General features: G+C 41.1%; 1 protein-coding gene across 7 annotated transcripts; it reads left to right on the top strand.

Annotated features, from left to right (window-relative positions):
- The first annotated feature begins 218 nt into the window (after positions 1–218).
- Positions 219–26,394, top strand: CREBRF (CREB3 regulatory factor). Of its 7 annotated transcripts, none has more exons than XM_068409078.1 (10): positions 219–308; positions 9,343–9,520; positions 10,498–10,623; positions 11,467–12,550; positions 13,079–13,177; positions 16,880–17,074; positions 18,987–19,176; positions 19,623–19,696; positions 20,102–20,224; positions 20,463–26,394. In XM_068409078.1, the coding sequence occupies exons 2-10, from the start codon at positions 9,512–9,514 to the stop codon at positions 20,576–20,578; spliced, it is 2,016 nt and encodes a 671-aa protein (XP_068265179.1). In that variant the 5' UTR covers positions 219–308; positions 9,343–9,511; the 3' UTR covers positions 20,579–26,394. The 7 variants fall into 7 exon arrangements, with proteins under 7 accessions (XP_068265179.1, XP_068265175.1, XP_068265180.1 ...); XM_068409074.1 differs by having other exon boundaries at positions 13,076–13,177; XM_068409075.1 differs by lacking the exon at positions 219–308 and adding an exon at positions 475–860 and having other exon boundaries at positions 13,076–13,177.
- Positions 26,395–27,064: the final 670 nt, after the last annotated feature.

Here is a 27,064-nt window from a genome sequence, read left to right as displayed (position 1 = left end):
CTCGGGGCCAGGACCCACCGCGGGCACCCGCCACCCTGCCTTAAATACCCACCGCGCGCCTCTCCAGTCACGTGACGGGGGAGGCCCCGCCGGGGCGGCGCCCCATTGGCCGGCGAGGCGGCGGCCGGCGATTGGCTGGCGCGGCTTTCCCCCCCTCCCCGCCCGCCCTCCCCACGTGAGGGGGGCGAGTCACGCGATTTCCGGGAACCCGTCAGGAAGGGACATAAACAAAACAAACCCCGAAGCCGCATGGAGGGTCCGGGCCGGAGCGCGCGGGGCGGCGCCCCCTGCTGAGCCCCGGCCGCCCGGTGAGTGCGGGCCGCGGGGGGCGGCGGCGGCCCGGCCTGGCTGCGGCCCCGGCCGGCAGCTGCGCCTCGGGGAGGCGGGAGGGCAGCGCGGGGAGCTGTGGGGCGCCCCGGGGCCGCCCGCGGGGACGCGGCTGCCGGCCCGCTGACGGAGCGGTGGCGGGCGGGGGGCGCGTCCCGGAGGGGAGGAGGCGGTGTTAGTGGGTGCGCGCCGGGCAGGGGGCTGTGGGGCGCGGGAAGGGGTGTGTCTGCCCGGCTGCCCGGCGCCGAGGAGGACAGGGATGGTGCCCAGCGGGAGCCCGCCGCCCCCTCCGCTGCCCTCGCTCGGCTGGGGGGTGTGGCTGCCGGTGCTGCGGGAGAGCTGCTGTGTGCGGGGGGCGTCCGGCTGCCGCCGGCCCCCGGAGCTGAGGTTTCGGGCCCGATGGCTGAGGGGGCAGCACCGATGTGGCATGAGGGCGCGGTGAGACGGGCTACGGAGCGCGGGCTTGACACCGAGCTGTCAGCGTCCCTTCCAGCCCCCGTCCGCTGGGAGCGGCCCGTCCGTGTACAAGGAAAGTGAGTCTCGCAGCGGGCACCAGGGAAACGAAAGCGCCCTCCTGCCGGGGGAGCCCGGGCGCGCTGGTTGTGCGGGTAGAGGGGCTGCTCGGCGGCCCGGGTGCGCGGCGCCGGTGCGGTGGGGTGCAGAAGGGCTCGGCCGGTCCTGCGCTCCGTTGCTTTTCAGGCTCGTAGTCGCCTCCTCCGCTTTCGACCTGTTTGAATGCTCGGGACGGCCAGGGGGTGACCCGTGGTGTGGGGGGGTTTATCTGCCTGGGGCGTGCTGGTGTCCAGCGGGGCGGCTCCGGTCCGTAGGGAAGGCAGCGGGGCCGGAGGAGTCGGCGAGGGGTCCCGGGTCGGCGGGCGGTCTGCGAGCGACGGGGCAGGGCAACGGGGCGGGCTCTCCCCGCTCCGGCACGGCGTTTTATGTAACTGAGCGGGGCGGGGGGGTATGGAGGCTCACCGGCGAGCGGCAGCCCTGGCTGCTTGGGAAGGGGCTTCCCTCGGGCAGCGGGGGTGCGCTCCGGCGGAGGCCGCGCCGGCCGCCCCCAGCCCTGGCGGGGGCCGCAGGGCGGGGGCTGCCTCCCGCGGGGCAGGGGAGCCCTCTGCGCCCTTCCCGCCACGCAGGAGCCGGGGAACAGGCCGGCATGGGCTCCCAGCGCCCCGCAAGCGGGCGGACTTGGCTCGGCTGCGCTCGGGGCGGCCTGGGGGGCCCGGGGCCGCGGCCGGTCCCCTCCGGAGCGGCGGAAGGGGGTTTGTTTACATGTCGCCTCACCCTAGCTCGAAAGGACCGCTGGGCGGGTGAGCGGCGGGGGCGGCGGCGAATGGGAACGCGCGTGGCTGAGGAGCGAGCCACTGAGCGGGCGGGGGGGGCGGGGCGGGGAGGTGGCGGCCGGGTTAGGCTGCGCTCCGCGCTGGCTGGCGGGGCGGCCATGTTGGCTGGGAGGTGTGTTAGTGGGTCAGGGGCGGGGGCGCGGTGTGGGCCGGGGCCGTCCGGGCCGGGCGAGGGCTGCCCTGCCGAGAGCCGCTCGCGGCGGGGACGGGGGCTGGAGCGGTGCCGCTGGTTGCGGAGGGTGCCCGCCGCCCCGTCCCTCCGGAGCGCTTTACCTCAGGGCGTCTCTCGCTTCTGGGGGTCGGCAGGCGGTGCCCGTACACAGGTGGTCCGGTGCCCCCGCTCCGAGGGGAGGGCGGGGCGCGTTCCCGCCTCCTGTTGTGAACCAGTTCCCACAGGCTTTACTTATAAAATACCGATAACTTCCCCGGGCCGCCTTAGGAGCTGACTCCGGGCGTATCTCTGGCTTTCGGCGTCTCCCCACACGGGTCTCCAGCACCTCTCCGGGTCTGGGTTAAGTTCACGCAGGTTTTGGGTCGGGGGCAGCTTGCCGAAAGCCCCTCACGTCACCAAGGGCCGACGCCTGAGGTTTATTTCCCCTCCATCCTGAAGGTCCGCAGCTTGGGCGTTATTTCTGTGACGGTGCCCGCTGGTGTGCCCTAATCCCATCCCCGTGAGCTGGCCGAGGTTTAACATCGCCGTGCAGCATGGCCAGGCCAGCCCACAGTGCTTGTCAGGGCATCGTCTAATGTCACTGATCAGATATCAAAGATAATTTAATGACCAGAATTCACTGTGTCACGCTCCAGTATAAAACACATGCTCTTTTTCAGGCTTCTCTACGCAAACAGGCTGAACAGTTTCAATCATTCAGCTGTGCCAGCTGAAATGTTAACTTCTCGTTTAAAGTAGGAGTAATCTTTATGTTGTTGCTACTTGAGGGTAACTTGTTGAAATAATGCAATAAATAACGTGCAAAACAGAATCAGATTCTGATATTATCTTTCAAACACTTTAAAATGTTTTAAAGATGGTGATAAAAGGTTGGTTAGCCTCTGGCCTAAGGTCACTTAACCAAGTGGCTTCTAAAGAGCCTTGTGAGGAGGATTAATTATTATTATTACACATATGTTTTCGTAACAAGAATTATAGAGGGGCAGACATGGGTGTTTTAGAAACTTTGTCGATTTTTATTGTTGGTAACTTAAATGAGAAGTCCGAATTTCTATAGGAAATATATTGGGTGATTGTTTTAGCAGGAAAGGTTAATTGTAGAAATATCAATGCTAAGTGATAGTACTTTTTAGAGGCGTGAATAATAACTCAGAGACCTCATACAGTGCTTTGTAGCCAGTAGTTTACCTGAGCAAAGAAAGAATTGTTCTGTGTTTGATGGGAGTTTTAAGAGAAATCTCCAGCAGAGGCCTCAAGCCACAGAACATCCTTGCCGTGTTTGTTTTAAATAATGAGAGTGGCAAAAGAGCTTTTTGAAGGACAAAGGTTTGAAGTCCCTTCAGCCTAGCAGGAATAATTGGGATAAATAGAAGCTTCTGTCGGACTAATAGACTGATAGTGTGGTATAAATAAGGGAACGCACTGGTTTAGATCGCCGTGACTTGCATGTTCATGCTGTGCGGTTTGTGAAGTCTAATTTAATGATATTTGAAAATAAAAGTTTGAGAAGGGTATTTGGCACTTCTTATGAAGTGCTTGAAAGTTGGCATTGGCTTGCAAGTCAAGCCAAAAGTTTTCTGAAAATCGTAGATCTTAAAATTTAGACCTTGCTATAGTAATTTCCCTGGTTATATTATTATATTTTTAAAAATCCTTCTGTTTTTGAACTCCTGCGCTGTTTTTTTTTTTTTTACTTTTTGGACTATTTTGACTGATGTGTTTTTCTGATTTGTTGCTGGCTTTGAAGTATGCTGTACTGATAACTCATTTCTAACAAAAGTATAGCAAAACATAACTTTACAGTATGAAGAGTAGACTAGATTGTACCATTCCCTTCATCATAAGAGGTTTTTTTGTAGGAACTGTAGAATTAATTTTTTTCTTACTCTGAAAGACTTTGCACTGTCAGGAAAAAAAAAAAACATGAAAACAACCATCATGTAGGGATGTAGCATATTGCTGGAGATTGTAAGCTAAATTGTCTAGTTTTGCTTTTGTTTTCTGTCTTTGCTTTGGCCACGTTCTGCTTCAGGGGAAAACTTGTCTCAAAAAAAAATTTTGAATGTAAGTCTTACTGCTAGTTCTCTTGTGCAAACAACTCTCCTAACTCTATAGTGGTATTTTAGTAAAGGTTTATGCAATTCGTATTTTAGCTATTAAAAGTTTTTTAAATGATTTGAAGTGTGTTAATGTAGTTCTAGTAAGTTTAACGTGCTGCATGTCGCACCCTTGACACTGAAATAATAATAAAATTTCAGTCTTTGTTCCAGAATGTACAGAAAAGCTAGTGCTTCTAATAGGAATATATTATTCTGGGCATAGTTGTTACAAAATACGTAGATGCAATACATTGTTTGTTGGTTTAAAAAAAAAAATCACTTTTCTTCTGCCTCTTGCATTATGATCGGTTATTGGCACCTGCCTGTTTGCTTACGCAGTCAAGCTGCAGTGGAATGCCCCTCCGAAGCTGGGTAACTGGCATTGATGGGTAGCGTATTAATTCAAACAAGGAACGTAGTGCTGTATTCTTTTTGGTAGTTCATCAGCTCTTTTACCTGAGGTGTTGCACGTGTGATTGGAGACCAGAGCTTCTGTTTAGTGGTATCACTTCCAGATCTTGAAGTCTGTCTGCTGTGGGCAAGTAAGATTAGAAAAATAATATTGGGGGGAAGGGAAGGTCGGCAGAGGAAAAGGAACAAAGACATTGAAGTAGCAGTTTCCCTCTCCTGAAGGGAAGAGGCTTTAAAGAAGTGAAACAGTCTTCGTATCTTTAGTTCTTTCAAATGGCTTTGCTCCATCAAATGTAGGATCTGTATGTCTTAAGCAGCTGTTGTTTGCTCTCCAGGATAGAGAAAGCAAAGAGCATAATGTCTTAGATGCTTATGCTGGCAATTTAATACAAATACATCACTGAGAAGTTAGAGGGACTTGGCTTCTTTGGATGAGCAGGTAAATGAGGCTACAGTGGGTGGAAGCAGAAGAAGACCTTTTACAAAAATGTCTTTGCTCGCCTGCTACAAAAAAAAACCTCAAAAAACACACAAAAGAAAACTTAGTGTCTTTGTGGTAGGGGAGAAAAGTAAAAGAATTTTTTTAAGTCTGGCTAACAATTGAAGAATCATGTAGAAAGAAGAAAAAAAAACCCAAGAACATTACACTTAAACAAAACTGAGAAAAATACATTCTGCGCTTGAAGACCACACTGAGCAGAGTATGTTCTGTAATAGGAAACAAATTGACACAAACTGTGGAAGGAAAAAAAGTTTTGAGAAGCGTAGGAGAACAGTATCTCTAACTGTAGTACTTCATAAAATGTTGAGATACAGCAAACACTGCACAGTACATAATGGTTCTTTTAAAATACGTGGCGTAGTTTTTGCACTTTCTCTGAAATTCAAAGTTTGGCATTTTGAATGTTTTAGCCTGAGTTTATAGGTTTAATATTGACAGGCTCCCGTGACATGATACTTTTTTATCTGCATCAAAAATGTAACTTTGACAACTGTGCTGTGTGATGCACAGTCACCGTCACGAGAAGGGTAATTGTTCATGTAATGTATTTATAACAGGCATTTAGCTGCTGTGATAATAAGCACTGTACAATCAACAAAATGGTATAGTGACGCTCTGCGCTTTTCAGATTGTACAATATGCGCATCTGAATTGAGACAGGAATAGCAACTTTAGCTATAGCTGCAGTACAAATGATTCATACAGGTGACTGAGGAAGACTTTCAGAGTTGTCAAGCTGAAAGCTGGTGGTTTAGGTTTTTCTTTTATAGGGACTTCGTTGGAGATAATGTATTGTCACAGAAGGGTGTTTCACTAGTCTAGGGAAGTGGCACATGCATGGTAACTGCCATGCGTCTCCTTAAAGCTGCATGTTTTGAGTTCAGGTCCTGCTGTCTGCCACTTTAAGTGTACTGCTGCATCAGTAATGTCACATAACAAGCCTGCCATTAGATTGTTACAAGTTCAGCCTTCCCGGGTCTCTTGGGACCACTGTTAAACTATTTTAAATGTACGTTTCCAAAAAGCAAATATAAACAGGGAGGATTTTTGTTAGGATTTGTCCTTAGATTAATGAATTATTAACTCTATAGAACATGTTTTGGTTACTTGTTGATGACTGATGAGGATTTTAACCAATGTATAAATGCATGCCTCCATCAGTACCCCAAATTCTTAGATGAACGTAGCAGTTCCTCAGATGTCTTGCCCTTCCTAACGCCCAAGCGAACGAGCAAGCCATCTCCCAGGAGCAGCGGTGCAGCTCTGCACTGATGTGACTCGAGAATCTGCAGACACAGAACCAGCTCAGGGACTGGTTCCTTAATCACCTTAATCTGATTTAACTTGCAGGCTGCTGCCAAAAGGAGTGGCGGCACCCTGCCCGGTGCCTCGGGCTGCGTATTCCACCTGCCGTTCACTTGCTGGGAAGCAACGACAGGATTTCACCTCTGCATCTCTGCATTTGGGAAGGGCTGATGTAAGGCTTTAATGAAAATTGTCCTAAAGTAGATATTCCTGCTGTATTTATCTTCGGTAATTCTTATACTGCTGTTCTTGAGCTCTGCCACAGAGCTTTCAGTTCATTCAAATCTGTATTCATTATAAATAACGTAACAACTGTACTATTCTGTTCTAACTCAGCCTTGAGCTGAAAGTGCCAGTAATGATAAATTCTGTAAAAACGGGACTTCAGCTGTGGTCTACAAGGTTGCTTTCCTTCACAGTGAGTTCAGATTTTACATCTGTGCTTCCATATGTGTCGTTGACTTCTACTGTACATCTTTACCAGTTCGTGAAAAAATACTGGTAGCTAAGTGTGAACACCGGGAGTCTTTTCATTAAGATTCTGACAATTCTGGGAAATTTAGAAAGCAGTTGGAAATAGGTCTGCTTTGTTGGGAGCATGAAGCATGCCTAGATTGTGCAGCTCCCTGAGGTGCAGCGTCTTTCTTTTTATGGCCTCACCATGTTTCCTGCCTCCACAGAGCTACCAAGAAAAATGTTATGTTGTAGAATACTTGAATAGATTCTAGTGGGATTCAAATCATATTTAAATATTAATATTATAAAACATTAGGAATGAAATATAAAGAGAATTAGGGAACAATCAGATTAGCTGATACACTGCTTTGACCCAGGAGGACATACACTGTCATTCTTAAATGGTGCTATAAGTTTACAGCTAAAAGATTGCTCCAGTCTTTGAGATGGTAAAAGTATTTTGAACGTTTAATGTCTGTTTTGAGGATTTGTAAATGATCCAAAAGCTCCCTGGTCCTGACACATGAAAGCATTGGTCAGTTGTTACTGAAATCAGCGTCAGTACAGGTTAAGTTTCACCCCCCTTTCCTAGTTGTGTATGAAAGACAGTGGAGTGGCTTGAGGAACGTGTTCTAACAGAAACGTAACAAAGAATAACCGGTAAAGAAGCAGCAAATGCCTCCTTTCTTCCCCCTTTATATCATGCAGTGGCAGAACTCTGGCAGTCTCCCATGTGAATGCAGATGGTGGTGGTGGTCTGGTGTTGACGTCAAAGTAGTAATCTGATGTTCTGTTGAAAAAGACATCAATCTCTGCCACTCTGTATGGAGAGAAAGAAAGATACTACTTGGGTATAAATTGGTATTAAAGATTATATCCTTCTTGCCTCTTTCTTTGCATATGAGAACATAATTTATTTGTTTTAAAGAACAGACCCTTTCTCCTAGATCAGGCCAGGTTGAAAAGTGAATTACTCATTCATGCCAAGCTAACAGCATAGGTTAGGTAGGTCTGCTGTGGTGTAGCCTTTGCTTGGTGAAGGGAGACGGGGGTTGTTGAGGCACATTGCCCTGGGACACAACTTTAAATGTCACTTTAAGATAGGTAAAAAGAGTTCCCTGGAAGTTTTAGAGCAGAAAGAAAATTTTCTCAGAAGGAACTGGCTCTTACATGACACAGGACCCTACGAGGAATGGCTTGCTTTGGCAGTGGTAGCATGGTTTTACTGAGAGCTTGTGTATAACTCTAGTTGTTGTCCTTTATGTTGTAGCTGCTATTTGAAAAGCAGTATGTTTTGATAAGTAAAGGCTTCTTTGTGTAGTATCTGTTTTTACCAGTGTGATATGTGCTGAATATATCAAAATAGCTGAGATACTATCTGAAAGTAGGAATAATCACAGGAATGCTGTGATGTGTTGGTGGGAGGAGGGTTCTGAGCGTAGCTCCACTGTCGGAGAACACTTTTACTTTATTAGTTGTTTTTCAAAACAAGAGAATAAACATTGCTTGAGCACATTGCACCGAAGTCTGACTTAGGAACAATGCTGAGTGAAGAATTCTGCTCAAAAGAAACAAATATATTTTAACTGATAATGCTGAAAAACTGTACAAGTATGATGGTTCAGGTTTTTTGATTATGCTTCTCTAATGCTGCTTTTGTGTTAAAGAGACATTTTATATAAGGGTAGGGATCTTGCAGGGAATCAAGACATAAGAAAGCAGCATCCTTGAAGATGATGTAGTTATATGAGATACTAAGGTTTGATACCATGGATGTTTTTTTTGTTACTGTTTTTGATATAACATTGTTATTTTTTACTTCCTGTTACTTATTTTGTGAGTCTTTTGTCATATTTTTAGTGTAGATAGATACAGTTACTGATGTTTGTGCTAGGGTGCTTGCTTTTCTACAGCTCAGTTTTTCCTTATGTTGCTTAAAAATGTAGGATTAAGCAGGATATGAGGCTTGGAAAATTCTTTAGATATATATCTGAAATAGCAATGGGTCTATAGAAACAACTAAACTGGTAACATTACTAATAGATAAATTGGACCAATTTAAACATGTGGCTTACTTGAAATTAATAGAGAAGATATTTTATTAGGCAACTCTGAATTTGGCACAATTTGGGGAAGCCTGTCTCTTCCCTTCCCTGGCTGCGGGACAGGGAGCGTGCCTTGCTGGAGTCTCCACCGCTAGATGTTGCTCTATGAGTGATTGATATACTCTTATCTGGTGCTGGATGGATTCATCTCTTAAGAAAAGGAGGAGATATCGCTGAAACGGTATTACTGCCTATTCTGAAATGAGTATATTGAGACGTTTGCCTGAGACATTTTTAGAATTTATTGGCTCTGTTATATTAGTCATAAAGATTTTCTCTCTTGTATACCCAGCAGTATGCTAGTCATTATTTCCAATTAGGCTGGCTTTTCTTTTCATGTGTCTATAGAGCTAGTGGTCTTGGCAGTGAGAAAGAAAGGCAACAAAATGTAACTCAGCCAAAAAGGTTTTTGCAGGAACTGTTTTCTGTAGCATCTGTGGCTTTTCATTTGATGAAAGATGGCAGGGGAAAAAAAATTGTTGTACAATCCAGCATGAGGAATAATTACTTTTCAGGGGAAATTTTTGTCTTTACTTCACTTTGGCTGTTTTTTAAGCACTACCTTTTTGGTGAAGGATTACTGACCTCCTTGGGGGTTTGCTGTGTTTATTCTACACAGAAGTCTACAAATAGAAGAGCTCCATCAGGGTGAACTGAAGTTATCCTAAGGAAAAATTTAATTGCATGGATTGTGTAAACTCACTGAGACTGAAGTAAAGCTGGAAAGGAATCTACAAGTAAATAAAACAAGACGTTTGGAATTGTATTTGGGGAATCTGGGCTTGGAAATGCCTCAGGTAAGTCTGTTATGATTTTATTTGCTTCTGTAAATAATTTTGCTTCCTTATTTAAAAAAAAAAAGTTTAAGAACAAATTTGACTGGCATTAGCAGAGAGAATTTATAAGAGATTAAATGGTGTGTATTTTTTAGGGTCCCAGTAGTGTCTATGGTGGAAGCTGTGTTGCTGCTCTTGGTACTTATTTGTTCACACAGCAAGATTCAGCCAAGTTGTCGTCTTGATGAGGGTGGATGCCTGGAGAGCAGCCTTTTATTACTGCAGTGATTCACACATCAGCACACTGAATGACTTTCAGCAGTACAGTGTTTCTCCCTTCCCAACCCTCAGGGCGAGTGTGTCTAGAAGACAAATAGAGGTCTGGAATTAAATGTAGCAGAAATCCTTGCTGCCCATTCCCTGCATGCCCAGTCATCCTGCATAATATTTTTTTGCAAACTTCCAATTCGTTCTCGAGAGATACAACACTCTTGATTTAGTTGTAATAAATTTTGCTTTTGTTACAATCTCAGGTGGAAGTTTTATGAGTTCTAATGGTTCTAAAAACAGTTGACACTGCTTTAGTACAAAATGGTTTGTATTAGGGTGAAGGCCGTGCAAGCGTGGAGTGCCTATTGATACTCACAGACCTTGCCAGCACTCGCTCTCCTCTTCTACAAATGCTAACATATCCCTAATCTTGGCAGACGCATGAGAATTTCAAACCAACAGAAAAGAATGAATGAGCAATGCTCTTGCAGCTATATGATGAATACAAATGTGTCCTTTGATTAAAGAGCTGCATGTTAGTGGCTCTTAAAGCATTCTCTGGCTCTGAGAAATGACATGCTTATCTGTGCAGGTAAAAACCTTCCAGATGCAAGTACAGCACACGTTCAGAGATTTGGATAAAATGGCAATGCTGTTTATGTTTTGTTGAAGAAAAGAACGTGCATTTTTGTAGCATGCTTCAAACGTCAGTATGAATTTTGTTGTAGCCCAGTGTGAGTGGAATGGACCCTCCTTTTGGGGACGCCTTTCGGAGCCATGTGTTTTCAGAGCAGACTCTGATGAGCACGGATCTCTTGGCAAGCAGTTCAGATCCAGACTTCATGTATGAACTGGTAGGTCATCTTTCTGTGTGTGTGTACATAACCCTCTCCTTCACTAAATCACGGAGTTTCTGTAGTAATAATGGGGTATTTGTTCAAGAATGCTAGATTATTCATTACTGCTAGCTGCTGATTAGAGAAGAGCCTAACTGCTTGTCCAGCAAATGTGATGCTTCCTCAATAGCCGCTTGTTAAAGCTGGCCATCAGGAGAGGCTTGATATACAAGTCTCAGATAGAGCTGTGTTGACATTATGTAATGGTACTTGAGACTCTTCCTTACAATCTTTTCTGAAAGAGCAGCTATATGCTATTTCACCCAAGCTGTGAATGCAGGGGAAGCAAAACAAAAGTTGACTCATGAGCTACTTATACTAGCATTCTTTTTTTTCCTGCATCAGAGTAGAAAGGTAGCTCATAGTTGTTAATTGATGATGTTAGAATGAGGTTTTCCAGGAACTGGTAAACTTGAGCATGTTCTGCTAAGCACACAGCAAAGATTGACCTAGGTTAATAGAGACTAGAACAGCTTGCCTGTCATGTCTTTCATATTTTACATACATGGATGTTGGTACTACTCTAGTTCCTCGTGACCAGATGAATTTGCCATAGCAGAAAAAGAAAGATACAGCATTTGACTTGTATCTTTAGCAATCTCTTCAGAAGGATCTGCTACTGAAGCATGGAAGCTGGACTTCATTCTGACCCTCAAAAGAAGCTTTTAGTTGGAAGTTGAGGTATCTTCATATGTTATCCCTACACTTCACTGGAATTAAGCTCACCGTTAATTAGGTAGAGGACAGAGATGATTGATACTTTTTTTGTATTAATTTTTAACTTGTCTTAACTATGCACAGGACAGAGAAATGGACTATCAGCAAAGCTCCAGAGACAACTTACTTTCAATGGAGGACTGCAAAGACCTTGAGAACTTGGAGTCTTTTACGGACATCCTGGACAAAGAAGCTGCTCTCACGTCAAAGTGGGAGCAGTGGGATACCTACTGTGAAGACTTAACTAAGTACACTAAATTAACCAGCTGTGACATCTGGGGAACAAAAGAGGTGGATTACCTGGGCCTTGATGATTTTTCAAGCCCATACCAAGATGAAGAGGTGATAAGCAAAACACCAACACTGGCACAGCTTAACAGCGAGGACTCACAACCTGTTTCTGATTCGCTCTATTACCCTGATTTGCTCTTTAATGTAAAACAAAACCCTTTAAATTCCTTGTTACCTGGCAAAAAAATTGCAACCAGAGCAGCAGCCCCAGTCTGTTCCTCCAAGAATGTTCAGGCTGAGGCACCTTTGTCGGACTGTGTTCAGAAGGCAAGCAAACCTGCAACTCAGCCTGCTTCGAGTACACAAATCATGGTGAAGACCAATGTGTACAACAATGAAAAGGTGAACATTCATGTTGAATGTAAAGACTATGTTAAAAAGGCAAAAGTAAAGATCAATCCTTTACCACAGAGCAGACCATTGCTGAGCCAGACACATGCTGATGCAGCAAAGGAAAACACCTGCTATTGTGGTGCTGTAGCAAAGAGACAAGAAAGAAAAGGAATAGAGTCCCCGCATAGTCACAGTACGCCTCCTGTTTTGCCTTTTAAAGAAACTCAAGAGCTGCTCCTCAGTCCACCCCAGGAAACCCCAGGGCTTGTTGCGGGGGAGAGCAGTCTTTCTGCCAGCACATCCGTGTCAGATTCTTCACAGAAGAAAGAAGAGCACAACTATTCTCTTTTTGTAACAGACAGTTTGGGTGAACAGTCAGCCAAAGGAGACCCGGAGGAAGATGATGATGATGACGACGATATTGAAGATGAGGACCATGATGAAGGATTCGGCAGTGAGCACGAGCTGTCTGAAAACGATGATGAGGAAGAAGATTATGAGGATGACAAAGATGATGACATCAGTGATACTTTCTCAGAACCAGGTATCAGCAATGTTGGGCTTTGTTAACGTGGACGTTAATGGATTTGTCTGCCAAGTGGGAAGGAATGCTTTTGAATGCTTTATAGTTACAGATGAGCAACACTGATCTTAAATTACAAACTTTCATCTCAGATTTTCTAAGTGCTTTGCAAAATGTAATTAATGAAAACTCTACAAGCTTTCTATTGCCCTGTTCTGAGAAAAACTGCATGAACTGTAGCCGTGCAAGAAAAATAATAAGACAATACAGGATACCTAGCTTGTAGCCTAAGGTCACAGAGCAACTACCTGCAATTGTCTTCTTTTTTCGCGACTTGATGATAGGATGTGCAGAGCTTTCTAGTGCTTCAGTAGGTTGCTGCTTTGAATTTATCCAGAGTTGTATCTCTTGATAGCTGGTATGAAATCATAGCCTGAGTGAAATAATTTCATAATTACTTAAGTCCTACTGTAGGTACAGTTTTCCACAGAATCCAAAGAATACCTACCACTGAAACTAATAGAATCATTTCTTGGTGGTTTTCAGCAGTAACACTTAGTGGGTCTTCAAAGGATACTGAATTCCTCTCTTCTGCATGTAGAAATGGAGCCTTAACAACAGAAATAAGAACTAACCTTCACCTAGAAGGTAACAAAGCGGTAACGTTGTGTAAAAATAAAGTCTGAAGGGAAAGGGACAGGACTGTAACCAAGCATTAGTTTAATTGTAGAAAGTATTATAATATCCGTATTTTATAAATGCTTTGTAGTAGAGTATGAGAATTAAGGTATTCAGACATTTGACAATATGTAATTTGGGGGGGGGGAAGCAGTTGAAATTTTGCCTTTTTAAAAACAGCAGCTTCCCGAAAGCTTGTCAGTGTTTGTCATAATGAACTCTCAGATTAAATTATTTTCTAAGTAGATTTCCTGAGCTGACATTAAACTTGTTAAGCATTATGCTCTTTATGTTACTTTTACATGTACATAGCACACTTCTATTAGCATTTTAAAACCTCTTCCTTCTTCTGAATTGAACTCCCTCTATCTGCTTTCTGGGGCTTTGAGTAGCTATTACAGCTCTGTAATGATTGCTGTACTGCACAGTGCTTTGCAGCCCACAGAGGCATGTTGCACAGAAAGCCTGGTAACCTTGAAAAGAGATGTCGTATTAAAATGCTGGGATTTCAGTTGGTGGAATTACATTAACTATTTGCCGTTTGTTCAAATTTTACTGACAAGTGATCTCTCTCGCCTTCTAAACACAACTACGTCGTGCGGTGCAGTAACTGAGGAAGGTGGCTTACACAAGCTTGCTAGAACTTTAAGTGAGTGAAGCCATTCACCTTGAGTATGGTGACATTAAAAGTTTCACCGTATGTTTTGATTCTATTAGAAGGTAACGTCTCCAGGTATTTTAATTATGTCACTCTTGTACTTTGTGTTGCTTTTTTACCTTTAAAGGTGCGTACTATGGATAAAGTTTCTAGAAGTAGGCATGGCACAGGAAGATCTAACCTTCCATAGTACTGAAACCAAAATCAGTTGATAAATTTAGTGAAGATGTAATTTACTGAAAGGACAAAAACTTGTTAGTTATTGCTGACCCTCTGATGTGTGTTATACAGTTTGCTTTTGTTTATTCTTCATGTATGTTTTTGGAGTGCATGGAATGCTTTCTTAAAGCATTAGTGTTGTCTGAGGAAATACTTATAGAGGAACTTGAGGAACTTGGAGAAATAACTAAAAATGTGAGTGGCTGTCAGGCAAGTTTGGGCAACAGTGTTTTTATTATCACCATGAGACAGATTTAGCAATTTTGGTCACCTGCAAAGGTAATTCATTATGGGAGTTATCAGCCCAGGCCTTTTCTAGCATTTAAACTTTTTTTGCCATTACCAGTATATTTTACGTATCTCATTTAATAGAAATATTTGTAAATGACTGATTCTCCCATCAAGTAGTCAAGAGATTCCAGAAATGGGAGATGCAACAACTGATTCAGTTTTCAGTAGCACTGGAGAAGAAGTAGCTGAAAGGGAAAAGTGCTTGTAGAGACATGGAGATTGTTTAAAGAAGTTGCATTGCATCTATTCTGAGCTCCTGGACCATCAGCTGGGGGAAAAAAGACTCATAAATGGTTTGACAGAAGTCAATATGAATAAATGGCAAAGAGAAGGGTTTTTTCTGGTTTTGTTTCGGTGGGGCTATTTTTGCTTTTAATCTGGCAAGATGCAGAAGTCGTGTCTATCCTGTTCTCTGTTTTACTTAATTTAACCCTGGTGAATTTAAACCTAAAACCATAGTAAGGGATGTGAACAAAGATTTTTAGGAGGGAGTTGTGAAGGGCTTGAAAGGTAAATACAAGAACCCTTTCAGATTTCTTAGAAGACCACCAAAGAAAGTGAGATTGCTATATGATCTTTGCTAAGAGGAGAATTCAAGAAAGGTGAATACCGTGCAGAAAAGCTAAACAGATTTGTTGCACTCCTGTGTGTTGTGGACTAGGTTAGGACATTGTGCACTAGATTATTCTATGTAACTTTAAAATGATAGCAGGTCATTGTTAGAGTTGCAAGGCAGGATGCATTAAGTCAGCATAATTTAAGTTGCTAACTTAATTATAGTTTAAATAAGCAAACAGTAAGTCTTGATTTTAACCTTGTACATTTGTACACATCAGCTCTTTAAAGAGATTGGCTTTCATTCGTTTGCTTAATTTTGTGTTATCATGAAGATGGGCTAAATTTGTACATATCTATATAATGAGTTCTGTAGTTTGACATGTTTTCAAGTGGAAAGTAAGTGGGTTTTTTAAGAGTATTTTGATACTTATGTCAAACAGCATTTGGGTAAAATGGAAGTATAATTAAAAAATATTTATGGTATTTGAAACTATAGTTAATGTAAATTGCCATAATCATTTTGGCTATCCAAGAAAAATGTTTTATAAACAGTGTTTCATTGTTTGATTTGCCTTTAAAATACTATCTTTTTAGTAAATTAGAGAATCAAAGTAAATGAGTTGATGAAATTATTAGAAACAGAACTTTAGAACGGATTTCATCCTTCTGTGCACCTAACTTTTATTCATACTTTGGGTTATGAGGCGAGAGTCGGACCAAAGCAAGAAAGTTTGTTTTTCCTCTTTCAACTGGTTTTTCAAGTGCAAACAGACTAATTGAATGGACTGTTTTAAAAAGAAGAAAGTGTTCTTTGTGCTACTGTTAAAAGATGAAGCAGGGCTTAAGCATATGGGGTCAAGGCTTGTTAAGCTTACAGTCTGTTCAGTGGTTGGCTTTTCTTTAAGCTTCATGAGTGTACGTGATGCTTTGAAGTGCGTTCTTTTTTAAGTAAATGTAAACTATTATATAGCATTTTAGTACAAAAGGCGATGCAGTGGTTTGGGTTTTTTTTAACCTTAGTATAGGTTCTCTTTATTTTCTAAAGCATGCGTAGGATTTTAAAAACTGTGGTTTGTGTTTACATAATTATGGTATAAATATTTGTACAGTGTGGATAGTGGCATTACAGTTTCCACGTGCTTCACGAACAGTTCATCTTATCAAGTGCATCATAATATACCTCTAAAATATTGCGTAGCTTTACTGTGGATCATTTCTTTTCATCCCACTAAAGAGGTGAGGAAGAGATTGAATAGCTTGTGCCCAGATCCCTTCAATTTAGATGGTCTTTTTTTATGGGCTTTAGGTCATTGTCCTGATAACAGAGCCCACTTCCTCTAGTCTAATAGAGATGGGTGGTTTGATTTATTTCCCGAAGGTATTCAGACTCACAGAAGAACAGGAGTTGGATTCGATGAGCCTAATGGGTCCCTTCCAACTCAGAATATTCTATGATTTAATAACTTCACTTCTTTATTAGTGTTTTGCTAATCCATCTTTATTATCTGCTTCTCTTTCCATGCTTTTTGATTAGAGATTAATTAAAACGTGGAGGTGAGTTAGGATTAAGTTCCTGCAAATTCGTGGAGAAAATTGTAAGGATGGAAGAACATTCTTCAACAGCTGTTGTCTGTACTCTGCAGTGGTGGGATTGTGGGGGGGAAGAGCAATAATAGAGCTTAAGGGGTCAGAGAACATAAAGGGGCTTTCAATGCATAAATAATTTGTGTCTTTTCAACTAATGAAGCACCATCACTGGCTCAATGTCTATCCCTGGATTTAAGGCAAGTACCCAGTAGTAGTTGGCACTGAAAACCAAGTCTGTTGGATAATGTAAGACAGGCCTCGTCTGTTCTTTTGCTCTTAACTTGAATATTCAGTCTGCGGTTAAAGGGCTAGAAACAGTTTTGTCAACATTATATAAACAACGTAATGCATCCTTTTAGGGTATGAAAATGATTCTGTGGAGGATTTAAAAGAAATGACTGCAATATCCTCTCGGAAAAGAGGCAAGCGAAGATACTTCTGGGAGTACAGCGAGCAACTAACACCATCACAACAAGAACGAATGCTGAGGCCATCTGAGTGGAATCGAGATACGTTACCAAGTAACCTGTATCAGAAGAATGGTCTCCATCATGGTAAGAATAGAGTCCTAGTTACAAATGAATGTCTTTCATTCTGACACCTTCAGGAGCCAAACTCCCATACTTGCAAGTGCTGAGAAGTTGTGTTTTGGCCATGAAAAGAAATCATTAGAACACTGTAAGTCTGTTGCTCAATTCGCAGAGTTCTGCATAGTGTCCAAGGAAGGCACAGTGAACATACAGTAGTAACTTTCAGTGTGGTTTCTTCCAGAGGAAGGTGGATGAATTGAGAATTGTAACTTCCAAAGGCTTTCAGTGGCAACCCCAAGAGTTCAAAATTTTCTCAGTGCAATACTGTAAACATATTGGATGGGTCGCTTGACTGATATTTGCTCCTTGTAGCTGCTAGTTACAGTCTTGCTTGTGTTAGAAGTAAGCTGGAAGTGATCTGAGATGCAAAGTTCACGTTAACTGCAGTATGAACTGAAGGACAAGCAATAAGGCGTAACTGTCTCTTTTTGCTCCTCCCTACTTGTTTCTCCCACCTATGTGAATGGAGCACAGTGAAGCAGTTACTCGCCTGTGAATAAACTATTTCTTTAAAATACCCTCTTACAAACTTAAATGAATGGTCTAATAACTGTGTGTTATTCCCATAACTTTTTGATTAGCAATTTGCTATACCACACACATGACTAACATCACCCAGAACAAACCACTCTTAGGAGTAATGTTTGTTTTCTTGTCACAGGACCTCTTTGGTAGGCTGCTCCATTTGATTTTGGCTTTGAAGGATAAAATGAATCCAGCTTCCCTGGTTGTAATGTTAACGTTCTCTTACAATTGAAAATTACTATCTTTAACATGGCAGTTTACCTTCTGTTGTTGTTGTTACTTATAGATTTAGTCACAGAAGAAAACTTTTTTTTTAAATCTCCTTAGTTTTTATATGCTTATTCATCTTGTAGTGAAATATCAGTACCTAAAGTTCCTATCACTGCTCCTTCTTATGAAGGCTTGTATCTATACTTGTTATTAAACAACAAATAACCAAACATACCTTGAGGACTCGGTCCCACCAGACACTTGTAGGAGCAAGTGACATTTGAGTCAGGTGCGTATGCAAGGGATTTGTAGGATCAAACACTACTTAACATCCAGGAGCTACAGAATATAAAACATGCGCAGGATTTTTTAATTTTCATGTACACACATGTACCAAGATATCTGCTACCTCAGATAAATCATGCTAAATTATCAGGTATCTAATAAATATTTCTGGAGCAGGTTTTGTTAGTTTTATTAACATTTTCATGAAAGTGTCTAACAACCAGCATTTTTAATAGAAATCTAGAAAAAGACACATAGCAGTGGCAGAGAATCTTAAGGAATAAAGATTTTGTCTTGAATATGTGTATCTCCTCAGGAAAACCAGGCCTTAAATAGCTTCAAATACATACAAAAGGGTTAAGTAGCCTTTATGTGGATCATTTAAGCTCAGTATCACTGAAGATTGTTTCAGTACCAGGCCTTGACACTCTTTCTTAATGCAGAACTTTAGCAATGAGATTATTTATGAATTTAACCAACTTGAGTGTGCAAGAGGATATATTGGCTGAACATGTGAGTTAGCAAGTTACAGTTGGGGCAAAACAACTGCATTTGAACTTGTGACGTACATTTTTTCAGCACAGTTGCGTGTATACTATCACATCCAGTAGCCTGGCCAGCAGTATTTGCTCTTATCTGATCTGGATATAATAAGAATTGTACAAAGCAGTTTGTCTGTAAATGCTCTTTCTATTGTGAAAGGCCATAGGGATCACATGATTCCAGTCCATTCTCTTGTGAAGAACAAAGGAACTTAAACAGCACCCAAAAAAATACATATTTAAGAATGTTTTTTCGCAGGTTTGTGTACATCTTGTGTCACTTCCCAAACCAATTTTCTGCATATTTAAAACAGGAAAATATGCAGCAAAGAAGTCACGGAGGACTGATGTAGAAGACCTGACTCCCAACCCCAGAAAACTTCTACAGATCGGTAATGAACTGAGGAAGCTGAATAAGGTGATCAGTGACCTGACGCCAGTCAGTGAACTTCCCTTAACTGCCAGACCGAGGTCAAGAAAAGAAAAGAACAAGCTGGCTTCCAGGTATATATTAGATAACACTACATGGATGAGTAAATTTGGATTACTACAACTGTACGATTAAGACCTAACTAATTTTTGCCTTGAGATCCTGCTTCATCGTGGCAGTTCCTGCAATGGGCTAATTACCAGTTTATCGAAAAGCAGAGCAGCTGGCACTTTGGAGATGTAGTTTGCCTGTTCCCTAGATAATGATGTATTTCCACTGGAAGCTGGCTTACTTAGCTGCAGGGCAAATGATTGATACCATGATAAAATCCCCATGTGTGAAATGTAAGCAAATACAGGTAGCGGAGTGCTTTCAGTGAAGGTGAGTGAGTAGATAGATGATTTTGTGCGTCACATCTCTGGAAGTATTGGTTGATAAGTTTGCGTGGCAAACAAACAGATACTCTTAGTATTCTGGAATTTTTGTTAGTGTTCTAATTCTTCCCCTCTTCTTGCTATAGGGCTTGTAGACTAAAAAAGAAAGCCCAGTATGAAGCCAATAAAGTAAAACTCTGGGGTCTCAACACGGAATATGGTAAATACAACTCTTCACATCTTAATTTTTCTTTTGTTCAGACAAGTCTGTATTTTGCACTATCGTGTAACCTGGGTCATACCTGGCAATTTGTAGAGAAAACAGGGTTGGTACAAACCCAACGATTTTGTTGGTACAAAACCAGTCCACTCCATAAAGTGTACGTAAATTGGGTTACCTGCAGTGTTGAGCTACTTTACAGATGTAAATTATGTAAATGTATGCATGTAATGTAAATATTTTTTAAAAATATGTTTACAGATGTAAACCATTATATCTTAATTTTACAGTAAGTGTGATGTGACACCTTTGACAACTTACAGATAACAGTGTGTGGACAACTGTGGATCTCTCTTGCTCCAGGGGGAATGTGCTGTAAATCTAATCCAGTTTTTTTCTTTGCAGATAATTTACTGTTTGTGATCAACTCCATTAAACAAGAAATAGTTAATCGGGTGCAAGTACCTAAAGATGATAGAGGAGTCAACATGGAACAGAAGTTGAACGTACTCATTAAAGAAACTCTTGGTAAGCAGTAAACGTAATATAATTGCGTGTATGTGAAGAGACATATAATCTATGATAGGTTAGATTGCAAACAATTTCTGGAATAGAGAAAGAAGTGCTTCCTCATTTCTATGTTGTCTGTGCCTTTTGATTGGTTACTAACCAACGTGTTCATTGGCTTTGTATTACTTGCAGGAACATACAAATACGTGCAATGAATAGTAACCTTACAGCACGTTTTCTTACCCTCCCTTTTTAGGACTACCTGTAGCTGGACAGACATCAGAATTTGTGAATCAAGTTTTAGAGAAGACTGCAGAAGGAGACCCCACCGGTGGCCTTGTAGGGCTACGAATACCAATGTCGAAAGTTTAAGACATGACTTCAGCTGTTCTCATCGGTCAGATTCTACCTGTGTTGTCAGTTAGTTCACTGTAAATTGCATTCTGGTCTGCATGTCAGTTTAGCATTATGTAAACACTTACAGTTAGGTTCCATTGTTTTTAAATAACAATGTAGTAAAACAAATCAAAGCATGATATAAAATGCTTAATAGCATTTTTGGAGCATAAACCGGATAGTTTCAAAGCTGCTTTAAGCTTAACTAGAGAGATGAGGATTCTTTTTGAAATTAAGTTGTGTAGGACCAGAATATATCACTTTTGGTTTAGAAGCAAAAACATGTTTTTGCTAGTAAAAATTTTTAGCATATGCCAGACATTGTGACAGGTTTATGCTCCAAGTAAAATAAGAGGAAGCGTTTTTTTTTTTGGCAAAGCTGTCAATTTAGGGAGTTTTTTCTTGGTGGTGTTTTTTTTTTTTTGAATAATTGGATTTTCTTTTGTTCTTCTTAAAAAAACAGTAAACTTTCTTTGCAACCATTAACTTGTACATAGCACACGTGGCATTAGAGCTAGTGTGCCATATAAGACTTTAATTTTCTGAGCTTAATGTAGTATTTAAATGTCTGTGCAAGCAAGAGGAAAAAAAGTATATTCTTTGTGCCTTGTATTTTGGGGAGAGAGCTATCAGTATAAGCTGGTAAAGTTTTGTATGAAGAAAACCCTGAGGGGAAAAAACAAGATGTATAGATGGTAAGATTTATAGGTTTTAATGTATTTGTTCCAGCTCTTAAAATTTTTGAATGTATATAGGAATATGTTGAAAATGTAGATATATGCCACAGAGTCTATGTATTGTATAAAAGATGGCTCTAGAAAACTCAATTTCGGTACTTTGGCCGGAAGAAAACAAATACTTGCACATTAATGCGATTGTTTATTTTTGTACCAAAGACAAATGCAACTGATACGGCGAACTGCCAGTCTAAGTAAAGTTTTGCACAGCTTATATGATACTGTACTGAATGTAAAAACAAATGAAAAAAGAAAAAAAAAATTAAAGGTCAGGGTTAGGGATCTTACTGAACTGTGAATTTTTTTGTTTGGGTCCAATTATCTACAGAAGGAGCATTCATACATAACAATATTATTTTGCTGTTCTTGTAGTTCGCTTCCATGGTAGATAAGTTGGTGGCCGTCTCGGAGTCTTTAAATCTTTTTTCTCTGCACTTACTGTAGGAGATTTTAATATATTTGGATTTTAGTAAGCTATTGGTAAAATAGTTTTCAACTTTGAGAATTTAAAAAAAATATTTAGCTTGTTGTAGTATACTTCCACCAAACAACCAAAATAAAATTATTTTTATTGTAATGTGTATATATGTAAAGAGAAAAAAGAGCTACAGATATCTAATTCCTTAGTTGCCACTTTTCCAGTTGATGTATTATTATGCATGTGATGTTTCCAAGGATCAACACAGGCTTCAAACAAAACAAAACAAAAAAATTTATAGACTTTTATATTTTTGTACAGGTATTTCGAAACTAGCTTCTTCAAACTTATATGTGACTTATTCTTGTTAATTCAGTAGTTTCTATGATTGAGGAATATTAACACAGTTCTTATTTGCTCTTCTGCTAATAAGAGTTGGCTTTGTAGTCAGTGTTAACGTACAGATTAAAAGCTTTAGCCTTTGATGAGAAAGTCCTTTATCTCAAGGCAAGATCATTCTCTGGTTTCATGGACCCCCCCTTTTCCTCCCTGTTCTTTCTCTCCCTATTTAAAGATGACAAAACACTGTTTACTGAAAATAGAAATACCAAATATTTTCAAATGTAGCTGCTGAAAAAAAAATGCAAAAGTCCATGAAGGCTTTCTCCCCACTCCCTTTGGGGAATTTCTCCACTTCATTTCTAGTTTGTCTAAGTTTGTTTGTACTGTGATTCCTTTTTGTTTATAAGTAGATTATTTTTATATCCAAACTTGTACTATTAAAAAAAGTCTGAGTCAGTAATAGTGCAGTAAGAGTGGCCGCTGAAGGTGGCACTCCTGCCACGTACTTGTGAGTGTGCACACAGCTTGCTTTGTATCTAAATATTTTCGAAGACTCAAAAGGGAGGAGGAGGCCAAAAGACCACTACTGAGCTGTACAGAAAGTCGTTCCTACAAGAGACTGAACAAATACCCAGGGCAATTTAAGCAAAACTTTGTAAATCCACTTAAGACTTGCAAAATCTGAGTGGAATGTGGGTGGTTTTGTTTCAGGTGGTTGTGGTGGTGGTGTTAGGGTGAGGTGAGAGTCGGCTGCTGCTTTACACAGTGGGTCAGATGTATTCCTGTTGTAATTCTTGCCGATGTTGCAGTTATTCTGGAGATGCATACGGCCCATAAAACCCCGACAGAGAATGTCTCTTGTGAAGTTAAGGCCATGTCTGTACCAAGATTTGAATACCGGTGTTCCTTTCTGCTGAGTGGTGTTAATGCACTGCTCGGATAGGAGAGGTCCTTACGCTGTATCCAAACCGTGTAGACAAGGCAGCATTTCTAAACATTAAGAGAGCAGTTTTGCAATCAGGCAAAAACTTCTGTGACAAATTAAACTGACAAGGTATTAAAAAGCCCCTTTTTACTGCTCAGAAATACTGGGCAAATACAACTTTATAGCTTTTTATTTTTGTCTGAAAACCAGAATATGATTTTGGTCTAGCATTTCAAAGTAGACTTTGAATCTTTAGTGAATTCCATACCCTTGCATTTCAGTGTTTTCTATGTATTATTTTAAGTTAAAGCTTTTAAATAGTTGAGCTTTTTAATGTTGACACTTTATTTTGTACCTATTTATATGTATGTATATCTTAGAAAAGCACTTTGTTTAAAAAAAAAAAAAAGAAACTGCGTTTTATATGATTCCTGCCACTTGCTGCTAACTCTGGGCTGGTCAGAATGCTGCAGCGATACTTGATATAAATAAAACCTGGCAGTAAAATGTAGAGTAAAGATAAGACCTTTTGCTGGTTTAACTTTATCATAAAGGTGACATAGGCAAGCTGTGCAGCTTTACATTTTAACCAGGGGACTCTGTGGCATTTAAACCGTCTAGAAATGGTTGTACTTTAATGCCAGTAACAATCTGCTTCCTTTAGTGTCATTAAGATATATACATTTAGTGTATACTTATCACAAACAAAAATCTTATAAGGGTATAAAAAACAACAAATGTACATGTTCTGTTTTTTGGCAATTGTGGCATGCATTTTTGGGTGATCTTTAGAGAAGACCATTTTCTAAAGATTTTCAGTGTTCATACATGGTATGTGGATCTTAATGAAGTCCTGGATTTTTTTTTTGTTTGTTTTTGAGTGTAGGCATTGTGAATATTCACTTTTAATCCTATATCCAAAAACAATTATACATTTTTGATTTAATACAAACAAAAGCTCTTCCTTTTTCTGATACACTGGATTCTTTAGAATTTGTTTCCACATTAAAAGCATGCTGTCATAACTGCTCTTGTTGAGATCTCGTCAGTCTGAACTTAGGTGCCACACTTTGAATTGATGGACCGCTTGTTCTACTGTACCATGTATGATTCTCGTCCTTTCCTACTTCCTTCATGACAGATGATGATGTGGCTTTATATTGTGCCTTACTTGTACATCTAGAACTAAATGTTTTTCATTCCCTGTGAACTCCTCAAACCTAACCCTTCTGAAATTGAATCAGAACTGATAAAAGCATCCTTAAGAAAGTCTGGACAGATCTGATTTCAGTTTCTCTCAATAGTCGTCCTTTTGTATTTATATGGAAGACCAGTTTTTGAATGGCCTTGCAAAATGTGGGGGTGCTTATGAAGGGTGTTTTTTAGCCCTAAACCCCTTTTGCTAACGCTTCCTTTTATGGTTGATTGAACACATTTACTGATACTTGGTGAGTACTTTTTTTTTTGGATGAGAGAGACTTGCTACTAAAGCTATGTTTACGTGTGGATGGGCTGGATTTTCTTATCATACCAGTTGAAATCATTGTGATTTAATGAAGTTGTATTGCTGTAAAGCTGATGTGAGAGACAGGCTCAGCTGTGTTCAGTTCCTAATTCTTTGTAGGTAGACTTTTTTCCATACTAAGAGGGCCAGGACTTTTTTTTTAAAAAAAACAAAAACAAAAACAAAAACCTAAAATGGATGAAGTGTCTTTTAACTAACATAAAAGCAATCAGACACTTCTGAAATACAGTGGTGTCAGTTTTGAGTTTATTTTAAAAAGATCCCCCGCTAATACTTATCTGATATTTGCCTTCAGTGATAAAACAGCTAGCTTATTCACAAAATATAAAAACTGGATGTGCTTTTCTTTTCCATAAATCATTTAAACATTAAACATCATTTAAAAGGCTTTATCAGGAGAATTTCAAAGGGTTGTATCCAAGTTGCCTTCAGCAGAAATAGCAAATGCAATTCTGTTCCTCAAACGTGCTTGCTAGTCTTCCTGAAATTCTGTTGAGGCATAACCCAATTCTGTACCATGAATGTTAGGATCTGTGTTTGGACTTGAGACCTGAATTTCAAGAATGCATCTGATCATGATTTTATTTTCTTTTTAAGTTGGAGGCTTCAGTTGGAATCATCTAGTTAAGTGTGCTGCTAGATGTGGTCTTGGCTTATTGACACAGCCTTGCACACAGCCGAGGTTTATTTTGTTTACCCCAGGGATGGTGTGAAGTACATTTCAAACAGTTACTGCTTCAGTGACTGATTCTTCTTGTAACTGTATTAAGGGCATTAGTATGTTGAGAAAACACCACTCTTGAATATCTCCCAATATAAACTGGGATTCTTAAATGTCATTAATAAAAGATGGCACTTCTAGGTTATATCTTCTTTGCAGCATACAAAAATGTCTCTATCTTTCTATGATTTACATTTCACAATATGCCATGTTTTTTTCCCCCAATACTTCTAGCATGGTAAGAAGGGGTGTGTGCACACTGAATTATAATCCTCAGCCTCTTAGACATTCATGAACTTCCACAAGAGCAAATACTGACTATGCATTTATTGTCTTTCTAATGAGCTGCAGAGCTAAAAGTAGAGCCAGAGCTATTTTAAGGCACACTTTTTTTTTCCATTAAAAAAATGAAACTCCAAACTTTTTAGATAACATGAGTGTTCAGAGTTTTTCCTAAGAAAATTTTGTAGTCAGGTATCTGTGTAAGTCAAATTTGGGTGAGTTAACTAGCTACTGTAAGGAAAACTTGTGGATTGGATTTGGAATTGGCAAAAGCACACTCCACCATATCAAAATCTTCTGATTAAGAAACAGAACCTAGTAGTAGCACTTAATTTTATTGATCTTTCTTAGGGTGATGGATATTCATACATTCTGGCTTGAATCATCTATCTTCCCAGAATATTATGTCCCCAGTAAAACTTTCTGCTCAGTATTTGTTGTTAGGTGAACTCTTAAGGCTGATGGCACATGGGGACGTAGGTGGCTGACAGGCAAAAGAAAAAGCATTTTAAACAAAACATGGCATCCTGTTCTGCCTATGCTTGGGGTCATGATTGTAATGCTGTCCTTGATATTCTATAATCAACTTCCAACTGGAGCTCAGAAAAACTTACTGAGAGTCTTGTCTCTGTTACAAAATAAATTTACCTGTTAAAAGCATGATCTGTTAAGAGTTGCAATGTTTAATGTTGGTTAATAGTTGTGCAGTTTTTATTTTTTTGAAAAGAGGCACAATTAAACTATTGACTTTGTTTACTCTGTCACCCTTGATCCCTAGCACTTCTGTTCAGATACAAATTCATCAATGTATGCAACATCCTTTGTAATTTAAAATAAAAATCGTGGAGGAAATACTATCTCAAGTCATTGTATGTATGGAGTGATAGTGAATGGCCTCGGCTCCCTTGTAGTAAATGCCCTCAGTGTCCTGGTATTGTCAGCAGCTTTCCTTTGGAAGGGATCAGAGCTAGGTAAGGAAATAACTTGTTTCACTCCCCAGTCAGCACTCATGCCAACAGCTGCCTCGCAAGGCTGCTGGGTCAGCATGGTGGGACCATCTGGAGAACCTGGACTGCAGCCCACCACGTCCTTTGACTGGCTTTCTGTAATGGCCATGAAAATGGTCTCCAACACCTGCTGGCTTTGCCCAAACCGGGTTTCTCATGCAGCACGGTCTGAGGGCAGAGGGGGAAGACACGGCACCAGGGGAGGAGTTTGTGGAAAAAGCAAAAGGGCCGTTGCGTTGCCTCCCCTTTCCTCCTGTCAGGGGTACGGAATGTACCTCATGTTGTCCCTCAGCCTCCTCACACTGATACCGGCCATCCTCGCTGCTGCTGAGGGTCAGAGCAAAAGGCCTGTCCACCCAAGAGGCTGGGGAGGGCTCTTGGGGATAAAGCTGTGCAGCTCCTGAGGCCGGAGCAGCCCTGATGTCACCATTGCTTGTCCCGGGTGTCACCATAGGTACTACTTGGGGCCCTGCTGTGAGCTCATGAGGGCTAAGGGACCCACCTT

Source organism: Nyctibius grandis, chromosome 10 (assembly GCF_013368605.1).
Source record: "Nyctibius grandis isolate bNycGra1 chromosome 10, bNycGra1.pri, whole genome shotgun sequence".
In the NCBI taxonomy this organism is placed as follows: domain Eukaryota; kingdom Metazoa; phylum Chordata; class Aves; order Nyctibiiformes; family Nyctibiidae; genus Nyctibius; species Nyctibius grandis.
This window is presented reverse-complemented; position numbering and strand designations above follow the sequence as displayed.